At 38.9% G+C, this 15,659-nt stretch overlaps 4 protein-coding genes and 1 long non-coding RNA gene across 5 annotated transcripts; 3 read left to right on the top strand and 2 right to left on the bottom strand.

Annotated features, from left to right (window-relative positions):
• The first annotated feature begins 846 nt into the window (after positions 1–846).
• Positions 847–4,167, top strand: LOC144203303 (uncharacterized). The gene is made up of 3 exons (XR_013327654.1): positions 847–1,043; positions 1,374–1,486; positions 3,645–4,167. It is a non-coding gene; the product is annotated as an uncharacterized LOC144203303 (long non-coding RNA).
• Positions 1,351–4,904, bottom strand: mfap2 (microfibril associated protein 2). The gene is made up of 9 exons (XM_077726697.1): positions 4,843–4,904; positions 3,649–3,708; positions 3,424–3,471; positions 3,063–3,089; positions 2,817–2,906; positions 2,701–2,742; positions 2,539–2,626; positions 1,541–1,614; positions 1,351–1,476 (listed from the first exon to the last, which is right to left on the bottom strand). The coding sequence occupies exons 2-9, from the start codon at positions 3,677–3,679 to the stop codon at positions 1,370–1,372; spliced, it is 507 nt and encodes a 168-aa protein (XP_077582823.1). The 5' UTR covers positions 3,680–3,708; positions 4,843–4,904; the 3' UTR covers positions 1,351–1,369.
• A 538-nt stretch (positions 4,905–5,442) lies between these two features.
• Positions 5,443–8,216, bottom strand: sdhb (succinate dehydrogenase complex, subunit B, iron sulfur (Ip)). The gene is made up of 8 exons (XM_077726359.1): positions 8,074–8,216; positions 7,662–7,795; positions 6,991–7,076; positions 6,757–6,893; positions 6,289–6,405; positions 6,115–6,216; positions 5,841–5,963; positions 5,443–5,586 (listed from the first exon to the last, which is right to left on the bottom strand). The coding sequence occupies exons 1-8, from the start codon at positions 8,143–8,145 to the stop codon at positions 5,506–5,508; spliced, it is 852 nt and encodes a 283-aa protein (XP_077582485.1). The 5' UTR covers positions 8,146–8,216; the 3' UTR covers positions 5,443–5,505.
• A 397-nt stretch (positions 8,217–8,613) lies between these two features.
• On the top strand, positions 8,614–10,407 carry mrpl20 (mitochondrial ribosomal protein L20). Its single transcript, XM_077726568.1, has 4 exons — positions 8,614–8,825; positions 8,980–9,090; positions 9,593–9,670; positions 9,846–10,407. The coding sequence occupies exons 1-4, from the start codon at positions 8,739–8,741 to the stop codon at positions 10,017–10,019; spliced, it is 450 nt and encodes a 149-aa protein (XP_077582694.1). The 5' UTR covers positions 8,614–8,738; the 3' UTR covers positions 10,020–10,407.
• A 442-nt stretch (positions 10,408–10,849) lies between these two features.
• On the top strand, positions 10,850–15,195 carry atad3 (ATPase family AAA domain containing 3). The gene is made up of 16 exons (XM_077727249.1): positions 10,850–11,179; positions 11,528–11,604; positions 11,752–11,853; positions 11,933–11,992; positions 12,070–12,139; positions 12,213–12,378; positions 12,729–12,798; positions 12,865–13,020; positions 13,084–13,140; positions 13,201–13,326; positions 13,395–13,519; positions 13,599–13,650; positions 13,957–14,027; positions 14,099–14,266; positions 14,386–14,494; positions 14,572–15,195. Exons 1-16 carry the CDS (start codon positions 10,990–10,992, stop codon positions 14,962–14,964), a joined length of 1,992 nt encoding a protein of 663 aa, XP_077583375.1. The 5' UTR covers positions 10,850–10,989; the 3' UTR covers positions 14,965–15,195.
• Positions 15,196–15,659: the final 464 nt, after the last annotated feature.

The following is a 15,659-nucleotide window of genomic DNA, read 5'->3' on the forward strand; positions in this document are numbered from 1 at the left end:
GATTCCCAACATCTACATTTTCAAATTCACTTCATTTCTACCCAAAAGATGAGTAATGTAATACAAATTGAAGTACTTTTGTTCATCTACCTACAGAATGCCAATGACATATTCTGAAATACTTCTACTTTGAATCTACAATGTGTGTGTATGTGTGTATATATGTATACCTATACATATATACATATATATATATATATATATATATATATATATATATATATATATATATATATATATATATATATATATATATATATATATATATATATATATATATATATATATATATATATATATATATATATATATATATATATATATATATATATATATATATATATATATATATATATATATATATATATATATATATATATATATATACATATATGTATGTATATGTGTATGTATGTGTGTATATATACATATATGTATGTATATGTGTGTATATATACATATATGTATGTATATGTGTATATATTTACATATATGTATGTATATGTGTATATATACATATATATACATACATACATATACATACATATACACATATACATGTATACATATAAACATATACACATTTACACATATACATGTATACATATATACACATACATGTATACATATATACACATATACATGTATACATATACACATATATACACATATACTTGTATACATATATACACATATACATGTATACATATATACACATATACGTGCATACATATATACACATATATATGTATACATATATACACATATTCATGTATACATATATACTAGTCAGTTTGACCATCATTGCTATGTACAGTGAAACCCCCCCATGACACGCAGGCCATATTGGTCAAGCCCTGCTGAACCATAACCAGTCTTAAAGTGAAATGAGAGACCATTGCCTTGACCTTGAGTGTTCTGAGATTTCATGTCTTGAGATAAGAGTGTGTTTCAGGCTATTTGACAACATTCATCTCCCATTGGTCCAAACTGGAAGCTGTGTCTATCACCTACTGCCCATCAGAAGACGGACAATACATTAGGTATGGTATTTTTCATCCTTGCCTCTTGATGACCCCCCAACTCTATACAGTTGTCTCAAAATGCCCCCTTTCTATATATTTGTCACAAAATGAATGTGAATGGAGCTCCTTAACTCACACCAACAGTAAATCTTTGCTGACCTGCAACTATGGGAGGGTCCACTGTCTGTCTATACAACATTTTAGTTTGGTCATGTACTATAGAGGTTTTTATAATGAAATATGTGGTGTTCATTAACAAAAATTGGGAACCACTGCTTTATAGGAGACAAGTAAGGAAAGAGGAAAAGTTGTAAGATGGACATAGTAGCTGAAAGCGTTCTCCATCAGCAGCCACCGCCACAGCTCTGACCACAGCTCCCCCCAACAGAACCGCAATGGCCGCTCACGGCCGCCACGCCACAGCGTGAGAACTGGTCCCGACACAAGTCCGCTACAGGCAGGTGAGTTGTATGGTTAAGATGTACTTTTTAAAGCTTGAGAATGTAAGAGCATACCTTTGAGCAGCTCTTCATGTGCACACACGGTCCTCACGCACACCTCTCTGTTGATGACGTACACGCGCCTCAGACTGCAAAAAAAGTATAGTGCAAATTAAATCAGATGCGGGAATACGGGGTCCTCAATATCAGAATTATAAATTCAGGCATATGCTTTGTATCATGTGAAAATGACTAATATTGAATTGGTCAAAGTGTGCACACCAGGAGCAGTTTAATGCACAATATAGAAGAATTTCAAATTAAAATCTTAGGGAAGTTTAGTGTGAAAAAGTATGGAAGTTGTTTTTGCAATCACCTTAAAAAATGGCAATTTTTTCTATTTATAATTTTATTTGTTTTTTTTTAGATTCTTTTGTTTCTTTTTGTTTTTCAAATTAATTATTTTTCCTAGGCTATTTTTTTATTTAATTTTATTTCTTCTTTAATTTGAAAAATGGCCATTTTTCTAATTATAATTTATTTCCGCTGTTGTTGTTTTTTTTAAATGACTAGTTATTTTAGAAAACTAATTTTTTTTCAAATTAATTTATTTTCTGCGGTTGCTTTTTGAATTTTTTTTGTTCCTTTTTCAAATTCATTTTTTCCCAGTCTACTTTTTGAATTAATTTTATTTCTTTTTCAATCTGAAAAACAGCCAATGCTATAGCTTGCTTCACTAACATGCAGAAATGGCTCTAGAGCCGTTTATTTTTAGTTAAAACATTCATTGCCTGCAAAAAAACTTGTTTTAGTCTATAAAAAAAAAGGGCACAATTGTTCATTCTCTGACTTCATACCGCACGGGCTTTAATGACTTGAATAGATCTGAGTGTGTACATGTTTGCATCTGTGAGCATTTAATTTCCACCCAAAGTAAAAATCCTTGAGGCCATATTGTCTGACCACGTTCAGATGGCCTTTCTGGCTAATAAAGACAAACTAGATGATGCCATAGTTTGGGGATGCTTGCATAAATAGCTCATGGCGTATAATTGTTTCCAGGTGTGGCCTACCTGTAGAAACAGAGACTGTTCAAGCACTGTTTGCATGGTTTGTGGACAGAATAGAGTCTGGTACAAGGATACTGCTCTTCTCTACAATCTGGAAGGGTAAAAATACAAAATATGGTCTTAGAAAAATCCTTAGGGAAGAGTCCAACAATGATGTGGTCTTACCGAGAGGACCTGGCTCCGTGGGCTCCGTTTCAAACTCGCTCTCTGATACTCAGACGAATAGAAATGAAAAATAATATCAGGCCGTTTCCAGATGTTTAAAGCTTTAGCAGACATACCTGTTTTTTCTGGACGGATGACGGGATCAACCCGAACTTGCTGTTGGAAGTTTCCAGGAGCAGAATCGTGATTCTCAGAATCTGGACGGTCTGAACAAAAGCGAGAAAAGATGAAGTAGAATTTTTAAATTGTACTTTTACAGTGAAATCCAAAAGTATAAGGACAATCTTGAATATATTATTTAATAAGTGACACCCGTTGGTCTTATGTTTTCACTTAAATATATTAAAGAAAACATACTTTACCTGGAAAATAATCAGGTCCATAGTCCTCTAGAGAAGAAAAATAACAGTATTAACAATTGCTGTAATCCAAGTACTGTATTTTTCGTATTATGAATTGAAAAAAAATGCACAATGAAAGGTAAAAATGACATTAATTTGCACTGGACAATAAATTATACATCATTATGTGTTAAAGTCATAGGAATAAAGGGAAAAGTGTCTAAATTAACAGATTTTTGGTTAACTATAGCCTAAAAAAACTGTTTAGCAAAATATTGGCAGTCAGAGTAAAAAAATATAAAAGTCATGTTGCAGGATATACCAAATTATTTTGTTAAAAAGTGCGACTTATAGTTCGGAAAATACGTTCTGAAAAACTCACCCAAAAAAGGAAAGGGTTCTTGGTACTGTGGCTGGGCAAGCAGCAAAACTGTTGATGATTCACATAGAGAGAAAAAAAATGATAAAATGTAGTACTGTATTAGTACTTAAGTGGTTTATACTGACTGTATTTATTTCTTATGTAAGTACAATAACCCATTTTCAACGTTAAATGGATGGGAAATATCTAATAATTATGACTTTATTCAATGTATTTTGCAGTTACCTGGCATGCAGATGAAGAGGAGGGCTCTCATGGTCGCTGTGGGGGGCCGTCAGACTCTCACTGTTAAACAATTGACAGAAAAAAATGAATCAGCATGAGCAAAATGAACTTTTCCCCCCCCCTTACACGTCCTTTGTAACCCCCACTCAAACCCAAAACACGACACACACTCACTATCCCCTCAACTGGCCCCAGCAAAAAAAAAATTAGAGATAGGGGATATAAGAGCAAGAATGTGGAAAGTCTCTCCTGCCTAAGAATAATTTCCCACTTTTTCCCCTTCTGCAGCAAAACGTCTAAGCCGGGCTACATTCCAGGACAAGAAAGAGTGGACCCCGAAACACCTACTTTTTCAGCCCCCTTATCCCCCCCTCCAGCCGTCTGGCTCTACTACATCCCTCATTTCCCTTCTGTCGACCTCCCCCTTTTGTCCCCCCCAATTTATTCCTCCAAGCAAATGGCCTCTTTATGGAGTCAAAAAAGAAAGACTTGGAAACATTTACAGTCGTAACGTTAACTCACTGTACACAAGAAGAACAACATTGATATTTATCTATGTCGTCTAACACTAATTGCATATTTAATGAACTTTATTTTCAGTTCTGTCCTCAATCTCTTGGATTTTTTGCAGGTTTTGGGAAACTACAGATGACCTTTGAAAATATTGATGTTTGTATTAATGCTAATTTTCTATTGTGTCTAACTTTAAGGGATATTTTTTGACCCAACAGAATAGGAAAAAACACACACACTAACACAGACATTCCAATTGTGCATCACATTGGCATCAAAGGCCATGTTTTCACAGCACACATCTGGGAGTCATTAACATCCCCCCCCCCTTCCCATCCCATACCAAAGACCCCCAACCTACACTTGTGAGATACTTTCCCGGAACAGAAAATGACTTTTTAATCCATATTTTCATCACTAAATGAATGAAAAACTGCATTCCACCCCCACCCTCTTCGCCCTCATTGACCCCAGTTTGTCTGGTAGCCCCCCACCTCCCCCCACCCCGCCTAACTGTAGTCTCCCCTCCGGTGATAACACAAAAAGCCCCAATTTGTCCATGCAAAGCACCTCAAGAGTGGATTATCTTACAGTGCTTTAAAGAAAACATAACCTTGATTTAGTCAAGCATAGACAAATTTGACAAAGGCAAGATTAGGTTGAAAAGTATGATCCACTTACCAAAAGTTAGGATGAATTTTCTGCGACTGTCCTCCACCTTGATGCACCCCGTGAGTGCCGGAGGACTTTGCAGACTCAAATCGCACCACCCCGCGTGTCAAGTCTCCTCCCCATTTCGACTCCCAGCATGCATGTGGGCCCCGCATCTGGATGGGCCCAGCAAACCCAAATTAACCCAAAACATTACATGGATGGGGAGCACCATTAAAATAAGGCGAGAATTTTAAAGTACTACGATGACCATACAATTGACATTTCACAGGGCTTTAAATGCCATGCATAAATGGCACTGTTAAGGGAACCTTTGAAAACACACTTTTATCACTCTCCAGTATTAAAGACAACACAACATATTAATGCAATTTTAAAGCTTTATTCTCAGTTTCATTTTTTTTGTGTGTGGACCAACTGTATATATTAATGACATGGTAAAAACAAAAGCAACATTATGTCCCAAATGCACTTGGGATTTCAAGCCTGAAAAACAACTTACATTTTGTACATATGTGCTTCATACATTTACCATACAGACATAATACACATTAAGATAGTGAAAATGTCCGTGAGACAACTATAACAAGGCCACCATTCATCAAAAAGCATGTTTTAGAATTGATTTTATTGTATTTAATGAACTATGATACACAGAGGACCCTGGAGTGTTCAAACTGTTGCTGCTTTTTGCTCCTTATATGTGGCCATCATCTTCTTGATCTCTGCAATGGCTTTCCCTGGGTTCAGGCCCTGTGTGGACAACGGAAAACACACTGAGACGTGGGCATTGGTGGACAATCAACAGCAGCTAGAGGTAAGATCTTGAGCTCGAACCCGACCAGACATTTGAAAATCTATACTAGAAAGGTTTGGTCTCTCACTGACTTTTTAAAAAGAAGTAAATATGTATAAAAATGTATACTAAAACAATAATGTGGATACTAAACTAAAGAATACTATTTTTTCGACCCGATTATACTTCTATTCGTGGCGGCAAGCGTTACCTTGGGGCACGTTTTGGTGCAATTCATGATAGTATGGCAACGATATAGAGAAAATGGATCCTGCAGCTTGGACAGACGCTCCTCGGTGAAGTCATCCCGCGAGTCGATCATCCAACGATACGCCTGTGAAACGACATACATCATAATTAAGGTAAGGTATTAATCAACATCTCAATCACCAATTTCAACATAACTCCGTTTTATACAATGGATGCTTGCCTTGTCACATGAAATTTAGCAATTTTTCCTATTTTTGAAGTAGTGTAGTACACACCTGCATGAGAACGGCAGGCCCGAGGTATTTGTCTCCGTTCCACCAGTAGCTTGGGCAGCTTGTACTACAGCAGGCGCATAGGATGCACTCGTATAGCCCGTCCTAGACCAGAAAAAAATGGCAGTTAGTCCACTGTGTGGTGAGGAAAGTTGCGAGTTGAGAGAAGGTTCTGACCAGTTTCTGTCTGTCTTCAACAGACTGGGTGTACTGCTCTTTGCCTTCCAGGGTCTCATCCTTCTTCTTCAGGTAGGGCTCAATGGACTTGTACTGAGCATAAAAGTTGCTCATGTCCTGTGGGGAATTTTTGAGTTCACACAAAAAGTAAATGAATTTCCTTATCCGTTATCTAATTTAATTTTCTCTCATTTCATACAAAATTTGGACACTTTGACCAATTTTAAAGGGTTTAGTGTGACGACTGTGGAACGAATGAGAGAATTTACATGTAAAGTACTGGTCTACTTACAAAATGTTCAAGTTAAAGTCCAGATTAGACTGAATTTTCAAATCACAACATTCCAATTAATGTTATTTGTTCATTCAGTTCAGGCAGCTTCCATTTTGTCCGATAGTTCTGATAACTTAACTGCAAATTTCCACGAACAGGGTGACTTAAGAATAGGCTTAAAATGGCGTACTCACAGGCACAAGGTCTTTGACCACATACATATGCGGAAGAGGGTAAATCTTGGCCGCTTTGCTAAGGTTGGTGTCAATCTTGTTGAGGCAGGCCAGTGTGTTTCCACCATTGATGTTCATTGCACAGGATCCACAGATACCTGAAGATAGTAAACGACACCCCACAAGCTTTTGGTCATGTCAACAACAAGTTTTTATTGTGTACTGATGACACACTTGAAGCTTGAGAATACATACCTTCTCTACAGGAGCGACGGAAGGTCAGTGTGGGGTCCATTTCATTTTTGATTTTGATGAGGGCATCAAGTACCATTGGGCCACATCTAAAGAAAGTTCAAAAAGCAAAATATGCATGTTTAAAATGTCATTTTGTCAAAGAATTGAGCAATAGGAAAAAATTAAAAAGGACTATTTGCTGAATTGACATTGCTATCTTGTATTCTTAAAAGAGTACAGTAATCCCTCGATTATCGCATCTTCACTACTTTGCGATGTTTTTACGCTATTATTGTTTTTCTTAACTATATAGTTTTAAGTTTAAAAAATGTGAAAATCCACATAATCGGAAGCCACTTTTGCAACTGTGGTCTACATTAACAGCGATATTTGAGGGATTACTGTAAATTACCCCATTTTAATTTTAAGAGTATTTCATTTCTTTATCATAATGGGAAACAGTCATATCAGGAACTCCACAAATAAAGGAGAGAAACCTAATTTACAATACTTTTTCTTTTGGTGTCAGACATACTTAAGGATTTACTAATCCTTTGGCTACTCACTCCCTCCCAAAGTTAAGTTGTACAAGTATGTTGGTGTCTTTCCAAAATGTGGATGTTCCCTTGTATTGAGGACAGCACTTAACACAGTGCAGCTGTCACAAGCTTGGATCTGGGTCACCTACATACGTGTTCAGGTCGATTTCGAAGATCTGCATGCGGGGCTTGTCTCCCGGGGTGTCTGGATCCCATCTGTACACCTGGAATTTCTTAATCCGAGGCTCTGTGGCTGGGGCTGCGGCCGTCTGCGCAGAACGCACGGCCTGTCGCAACATAAACCCAAAGTTAGAATCAAGTAGGTGGGGTGCATTTTAAACTAGTCTTTTCCAACCTTTATTCAATATGTTCCACTACAAAATATCTAGAAAATTGGCAGTGTGGTAGAATAAAAATACTGTTTTTTATAATAACATGTTTATAACCTGCGCTAATTGGACGGATTATGTCATCGGTATACCAGGCCAGTTATAAACACTTCATAAAATGTTTCTAGATTAGAGAAAGAAGGATCCTGATGTGTTGCTGATTGAAATGAACCTACCACCAAACGAGCTGAGGACCGAAGGGCCAAAACACCACAGCGGCTCAAGGACGTGAGACCAGCTACGGACATGTTGTCGTTTTCAATTCTGACCTCATCTTCCGTCCTCTATGTCCCACAAGCCCCCGCGGTAGTGTTAGGGAGCGCTTGTTTTGTTGAAAAGCATCGCACGGATTTAACCAAAGTGTTAATCACTCAACCCGGACCATCAAGCATTTCAATGGTCAAAAGGACGTTTTTAAAATGTATTTATCTGATTATTAAGCATATTATCATTAATATTATTAATGTATTTACTCCCCAATGTGGTCTTAATACAATGCGTTTTAGCTATTTGTGCACGGAAAATGAATGAATGTAATTATTGCGCCAAGTTTTTTTTTATCCTTTGTTGATCATGTTGTTATAGATGAAATCAAATTATTATGCTAAAGATTGACAATATTATTAGATCTAGTCTAAATCTGCTCACTATTTTTGCATTTGACTGGTTCCATTTTGAGTTATTCCGGTCCACCATGACATAGAAAACAAGCAAACCCCATTCAGATGCTCTCATGTAAGAAACCTGGTGCGGCTCACGTGCGGTTTGAGAAGTCTTTATAAGGTCACTCCCAAGCCGGTGGCCTCTTTTTCTCCACAGAGAATTCTGCGAAGAAGCAATTATGGTCTTTCTAACCTTGTCCAGATGGATTAGAAACCGTGGACCCGACCGGTACTGGAAGGTTCAAGAACTTCTCAAGCATGCTCGGGTATGAGCAACGTTGTATTATTGTATTCTTACCCGTTTGTACCATACGTCCCCCTATGACCACCCTCTTGTTTATTGTCCTTCTGAGATATGACGCACAGTGACTCAAAGTTGTGAAGATCCTCACATGAGATTCTTGACGTTTTGTTTCGAAGCACTTCAGAGGCAGAAAGAATCGCTGCTACAGTCTGGCCGTGCGGACTGTCAGGAGGGCGTTTGTCTACGCGACGAAAGGGCGAAAGCTGAAGAAACGCAATTTTAGAACAGTAAGTGACATATTGCCCTAGAAAATTGTGTCTGCAATTCGACCTTGACCCAAGCCATGCAAACACCGACCATAACAACAAACTTCCAGGACTAGTGTCACTAAAGATCTACATATTTCATATCTTTTGCACTCAAGAAATTCTGGGAAATAATTCAATTATAGGGGATTTTTGGCTAAGATATGGAATTTCTTTAACCAGATGTAAATGTTTTTATGAAGCCAGTTCTCTGAATGTGAGTTGTGTTAATTGGCCTGCATCCAATCTGGGGTTTATTGCATATCTTGACCGTCTGCATTGTTCGATTCCCGCCTACATAAGACACTAATGAGGATTGGGGCATTAAAAAATATATAGTGTATACATGGGGTTACAATTTTAAGTATATAGGTATATGGATTTACTTGTATGATTACAAATAGATTCCTTCTTGAAGTATTCCGTGTCATCTAAAGGTCTGTGTTTTGATTCAATTATTATTATTACTATTATTTTTCTGCAGCTTTGGATCGCACGCATTGCTGCAGCCTCTCGAGAGCACGGCATGAAATATCCTGTCTTCATGAGCAACCTAACAAAGGTATTTTTTTAATATTCAAATATAGGGATCTAGACAAGTGTTTCCTAACCTACTTTGACACATGTGGCCTATATTACCAATTGTCATTGTCATCAAAGTTTTATCAGTAATAACACGATGCCTCTTTTCTCATTGGATGGTGCACTAATGTTGTGTTTGGTGAACGTATTTGCAGAGTAGCGTTCAGCTCAACCGACGGGTTATCAGCGAGCTGGCCATCACGGAACCTCGGACGTTCCTCTCCCTCGCAAAGTTGGCCAGAGCCCGGCAACAAGAAGGCTTTGCTGCAGCGCTGGGTGATGGCAAAGAGCCTGCTGGGATTTTTTCCCGTGTTGTTCTGCAACAGTAATGGATGCTACTGGCCTCCACATGGCGAGATGGTTATTAAAACGTGCACATAGTAATGTTTTGTTTAGGTTTTACAGAACAAATGAACGAGGAAGCCTTTGAAATATTTGATGATACAGGTGTATGATTGGTAAATGACAGGGCAGGATTTTTATTTTTTGTTTTTTTTTACCTTTTTAAGCCTCCACACAAGAATTACAGTGGATAACTATTTAATTTTAAAATTTTGCATCCAAGAGCAATTTTGCAAATACATTCAATATTTCCTGTGAATGTAATGTTGACCGGAAATGTTTGATCAGCATTTATTTCCTTTGTGTACATATTTATTTCTGGTTGTGTGATTGTTTTTGCTGTTTGGTTATCATAAAACATTTTTATATACAGTACATGCTTTGTTGTGTCTTTAACATATTTTTCTGTTAGCCTTAACTGTATTATTTTACATGCATTTTTCTACATATTGCACAAACTTAATACATATTATCAGTGAAGGTCAAATTAAGTTCATGTCTAGGCATAAAGGATTGAGAAATTCTGACAGAAGAAAAAATCTAACAATGTGTCTGTCAGTAGTGCATACATGGTTTGATTTTATACGAATATTAATATTAAAACCTTATTGAACGAAGGACATCCAGCAGATGTACTATGACATTCAGAACCAGCCGGCCTGACGCAATAAACCGACATGACGTTGTATTAAGTTTGTCCCATTACGGCTGCTCTATACTTTCTGGGCGGGGTTCTGCATGACATCACCTGTCTTACTGACCAATGAAAAATAAGAACACTCAACTTGAGCCAATTGTCTTTGCCGTTACTGCTTGACACCCGCCTGGTACTTTGCACATGCGCTCAAACCCCGTGAGTTACACGCGCGTGTAGGAAGTACAGTGACAGATCTTTGGTCGCCTCCACCGGTCTTTCTCCCCACAACCGGCCCAAACCAATCTTATTTTCTCCCGAAAATGTCGTGGCTCTTTGGCCTTAACAAGGGGCAACCGGAGCCTCCTCCCGGTTTGCCGGTTCCTCCTCCACCTCCGCCGCCGGCTGGAGGCTCCAGCGGCGGGGGTGATAAACCCAAGGACAAATGGAGCAACTTCGATCCTACCGGACTGGAGAGGGCTGCACAAGCGGCCAAGGACCTCGACAAATCCCGTAAGTATTCCAGGAGGAAACGTTTTTTCTTCATGGGTTTGCACACATTTTATCCCACGATGTCTTCCTTTGGGTTTTTTCCCCTGTAGTAGTTGTTTAGATATCGAGGCCCAGCAATACAGGTGACATCCTTCAAAATAAAATACTACAATCCATGGCATGTTAGCAAAACAATGTCATAGTTCAAAGGTCACGATGCCCCAAACCTCAGATTCGTGCTAAAATGAAGGCATCTTATTGCTTCTAATGAGGAGTTAATTGGGTTCATTGTTGTATATTGCTAAACTTAGACACACTTTTGACTGACATATTTAAAGTTTTGTGTCCTGTGTTGTTATCTTTTTGCAGGAAATGCTAAAGAAGCTTTGGAATTGGCTCGTATGCATGAGCAGAGCATCCAAATGGAGCACCAAAGTAAAATTAAGGTAAAGCATAAAGTTACAAACACTGTCGCCGTGCAATAATATTCTAAATGTGCTTCTATAGATTAAAAAGATTAATTCTACTCACAACACATTCAATCATTTGTCATGAAAACAGATTTTTTTAAAATTAATTTACTGCCCTGATAGGAATATGAAGCGGCTGTGGAACAGCTGAAAGGTGAACAGACCCGAATTCAGGGTGAGGAAAGGAGGAAAACTATTAATGAGGAGTCAAAACAGCATCAAGCGGTGAGTTTGGCGCCATGTTTTTTTGTGTTTTTTTTCTCCTTTTTTCCCCTTTAAAAGTAATCCATTCCTTCTTTATCAGAGGGCTCAGTACCAGGACAAACTTGCCCGGCAGCGCTACGAGGACCAATTAAGACAACAGGTTCGGGCTCAGCTCAAACTTCTTCTCAAAATGGAAATGTTCCATGAAATTATTATTTTTTTGTCTTTCCCCCTCAGCAAATGCTGAATGAGGAAAACCTTCGCAAGCAAGAGGAATCCGTCCACAAACAGGAAGCCATGAGGAAAGGTATGTGCGATTTATTGACCCCGAGATATGCCGTGGAGATGCCGGATGCTGATTGGCTTTTTCGTCGCTATAGCGACCATCGAGCACGAAATGGAGCTGAGGCACAAAAACGAGATGCTGCGTATCGAGGCCGAGTCCAAAGCACGAGGTCGTGTGGAGCGAGAAAACGCCGACATCATACGTGAGCAAATCCGCCTGAAGGCAGCGGAGCACAGACAGACAGTCTTGGAGTCCATAAAGTAAGAAAAATCACTTTAGACTTATTTATTGATTATTTATGTGCTTTTGGTGTATTTGGGAATAAATAATTTGGGCCTACTCTTGCAATTTTGTCCACTTGCTGCAGTGGTCAGTTGCCATAATCGTTCTTGGACGCAGGAGGGCGCTGTTTCCCAAGTCCCGTATCAAATGCTTTAAGATGCTTTTTTCGTATTTAGAATCCTGCATTCAAGCGCGTTTGTGCTAAATCTAGTTTGTTCTGAAGTAGGTCTGCATTAAAAACTAAGAAAGTCATACAATGTTCAAACACAAAACATTTATTTTAGTACTGAATGATCATCCCATCCATACGCATACTTTCTACTTTTAGGACAGCGGGTGCAGTATTTGGAGAAGGATTCCGAGCCTTTGTGTCAGACTGGGACAAAGTCACAGCCACGGTGAATCATCTACTTAAAAAAAAAACTCCTAACAAATGAATTAAATATTCTCCTCGCCACAATCAGGTGGCCGGGCTGACACTGTTAGCTGTGGGGGTGTATTCGGCCCGCAACGCCACCGGAGTGGCTGGTCGTTACATTGAGGCCAGGCTGGGGAAGCCATCTTTAGTGCGAGAAACCTCCCGTTTCACGGTTGGGGAGGCCATCAAGCATCCCGTCAAGGTAGGAATTTTAGCTCATTGGTCAATACTGTCTTGAAATTAATATATTTGTGCTACTTTTCAGACCGTCAAAAGGCTGAAGAGCAAACCTCAAGATGCCCTCGAAGGAGTCGTCCTCAATGTAAGCTGCAAACAGAAATGCCATCCAGTGTAGAAATAACGGATTGTTTTTGATTTGCAGCCGACTCTGGAAGAGCGTGTCCGTGACATTGCCATAGCAACCAGAAACACCAGGCAGAATAATGGTCTCTATAGGAATATCCTTATGTACGGACCTCCAGGGACTGGCAAGACGCTGTTTGCTAAGGTATAATTGGGTTGAGGACAATTTATCAGTAAGGGGTTGTGTTTAAAGCTTTGCTCTCATTGGACTAGAAATTGGCAGTGCATTCTGGGATGGACTACGCCATCATGACGGGCGGTGATGTCGCCCCGATGGGTCGCGATGGTGTGACCGCCATGCATAAAGTTTTTGACTGGGCAAATACAAGCAGACGAGGGTAAGTCTCTTGAAAATATGAAATTCAAAATAAACTCAAAGAAGCTATTCTATATATTTTTTGCTTTATTCTCTTACAGTCTGCTGTTATTTGTCGACGAAGCCGACGCATTCCTTCGAAAAAGATCCACTGTAAGTTTGAATGGTCAGAATAATTGACCACTAAGTGATACTAATGTGTTAAAAAATAATGACATTAACAGATCATTATATATATACATACATACACATACATATACACGTACATATACACATACACGTACATATATCTATACACATACATATACACGTACATATATACATGCACATACATATACACATACTCACACATATACACATACATATATACATTTTTTTTCTAGAATAACTTTTTGCCCCATTTTTATTTTCTGTTTTGGGCAACTATCAATCATTAATATTTATTGCCCATTTTTGCAGGAGAAAATTAGTGAAGACCTCCGAGCTACCTTGAACGCTTTCTTGTATCGCACTGGAGAGCAGAGCAACAGGTACAATCAATCATTCTGTACTTGTCAAACCCAACTGTGTCTCTAATTTCTTTACTGTAATTCCCAACCAGGTTCATGTTGGTGTTGGCCAGTAACCAACCAGAGCAATTTGACTGGGCCATTAATGACCGTATTGATGAAATAGTCAATTTCGCTCTCCCGGGACTGGAGGAGAGAGAGAGGCTGGTGCGCTTGTATTTTGACAGATACGTACTGGAACCGGCTACTGGAGGGAGGCAGTGAGTATGAAGTCGATTCTGGCATAAAAATGAGCAAAGAATAGCACTCTTTAACCATCAAAATATGTCCAATCCATTATTCAATTATTCCAATTTATAAATGTCAATGTGTCTTGTAGGAGAATGAAGCTGGCACAGTTTGATTACGGTAAAAAATGCTCTGAGATAGCCATGCGGGCACAAGGCATGTCTGGCAGAGAGATCTCCAAATTGGGAGTGGCCTGGCAGGTAGGTCCTAATTATCAATCAAATTTCAATAGCCCACAATGACAAATCGAGACCTATCTATGTCTGTGTCCTCGCAGGCGGCAGCGTATTCCTCCGAGGATGGCATTCTGACGGAGGCGATGATCGATGCCCGCGTGGACGACGCCGTCAAGCAACACCAGCAGAAAATGGACTGGTTGCGGAGTGAAGAAGAGGCTCAAACCCTGACCCTTACGCCTCCTCCAGCAGGGGGCAGTGCGAGTGGCGCTGTAGGTAAAATAGGCTTCAATTTGCCAATTGGCGAGACTCCCCGGGCTCAGGATACCATCGCTTCTGTCCTCGTCCAAGAGCCCAATTTACCTCAAGATAGGACAGCAGAGTCTCAAAGTGGACTAGACTGTGAAGAAACTGTCAAAGCAAGTTTAGATAAGCCATCTGAAAATGTAGACAAGAACGAGGGCACCCCTCCAAAAGATGGAACTCCAGTTTAAGTCATAAATCATTTCAATTAATGAAAAGAAATGACAACCTCAAAATCATGATGTTTGAATGAAGTGGTCTCAACATGTCTTGGCATGATTTATTGATTTGGGACGGACGGTTTGATTGGCTGTATTGTTGAAGGAAACTAAATGAGTACTTGTCTGTGTGTAACAACCTAGGTAATCTAAATGTGCACAATTATGTCAAGTTATTACAATTAAACTCATTTGTTTTTATAACTAGTTATCATTGATCTGCTTTTTATGTGCCTCTGGTAAAATACTTCCAAAAATGTGACAACACTGTCACCCAAAAGTACTGTACATCATCTGCTATCACTAGTATACTAGGATATAAAAAATATAAGTATTAAAATGAAGCTGGAATGATTTAACTGTAAACAAACCTGGATGTGAAAGTGGGTGTTGGTTCGATTCCACTTATTAAATCATTCCAAATTGTCTGTCAGATTCCTTTTATTGCTTTTCTGCTGGTTGACCTACTTCCAGATGTGTGTTTTCATATTTAAGCATTTAACCAATCACATTTCAGCCATCATTTGTTGCCAGGGTCAGAAATCTACCTGGAGTCATTCACTATCAGTAAAAAAGGCGTGGATAAACTTTTGGTTTAACCAATCAATCAATCCGTCATCACAAACTGTGATTGGCCAGTGAGAGTGAAGATTTTGAAATAGGCGTGG

The sequence above is a fragment of the Stigmatopora nigra genome, chromosome 10 (genome assembly GCF_051989575.1).
Source record: "Stigmatopora nigra isolate UIUO_SnigA chromosome 10, RoL_Snig_1.1, whole genome shotgun sequence".
NCBI classification, from domain to species: Eukaryota; Metazoa; Chordata; class Actinopteri; order Syngnathiformes; family Syngnathidae; genus Stigmatopora; species Stigmatopora nigra.

Excerpts from the sequence above, each read along its gene's own strand:
- mfap2 (XM_077726697.1), bottom strand. The coding sequence starts at position 3,679 with ATGAGAGCCCTCCTCTTCATCTGCATGCCAG. Across the intron at positions 3,090-3,423 it reads AGAACCCTTTCCTTTTTTGG|AGGACTATGGACCTGATTAT; the intron begins GTGAGTTTTTCA and ends TTTCTTCTCTAG. Across the intron at positions 1,477-1,540 it reads ACATGAAGAGCTGCTCAAAG|CGGACTTGTGTCGGGACCAG; the intron begins GTATGCTCTTAC and ends ACCTGCCTGTAG.
- sdhb (XM_077726359.1), bottom strand. The coding sequence starts at position 8,145 with ATGTCCGTAGCTGGTCTCACGTCCTTGAGCCGCTGTGGTGTTTTGGCC. Across the intron at positions 7,077-7,661 it reads TTCGAAATCGACCTGAACAC|ATGTGGCCCAATGGTACTTG; the intron begins GTATGTAGGTGA and ends AACTTTCTTTAG. Across the intron at positions 5,587-5,840 it reads GCACCAAAACGTGCCCCAAG|GGCCTGAACCCAGGGAAAGC; the intron begins GTAACGCTTGCC and ends TTGTCCACACAG.
- mrpl20 (XM_077726568.1), top strand. The coding sequence starts at position 8,739 with ATGGTCTTTCTAACCTTGTCCAGATGGATTAGAAACCGTGGACCCGAC. Across the intron at positions 8,826-8,979 it reads AACTTCTCAAGCATGCTCGG|CACTTCAGAGGCAGAAAGAA; the intron begins GTATGAGCAACG and ends TTTGTTTCGAAG. Across the intron at positions 9,091-9,592 it reads AGAAACGCAATTTTAGAACA|CTTTGGATCGCACGCATTGC; the intron begins GTAAGTGACATA and ends ATTTTTCTGCAG.
- atad3 (XM_077727249.1), top strand. The coding sequence starts at position 10,990 with ATGTCGTGGCTCTTTGGCCTTAACAAGGGGCAACCGGAGCCTCCTCCC. Across the intron at positions 11,854-11,932 it reads AGTCAAAACAGCATCAAGCG|AGGGCTCAGTACCAGGACAA; the intron begins GTGAGTTTGGCG and ends CTTCTTTATCAG. Across the intron at positions 13,520-13,598 it reads GCAAATACAAGCAGACGAGG|TCTGCTGTTATTTGTCGACG; the intron begins GTAAGTCTCTTG and ends ATTCTCTTACAG.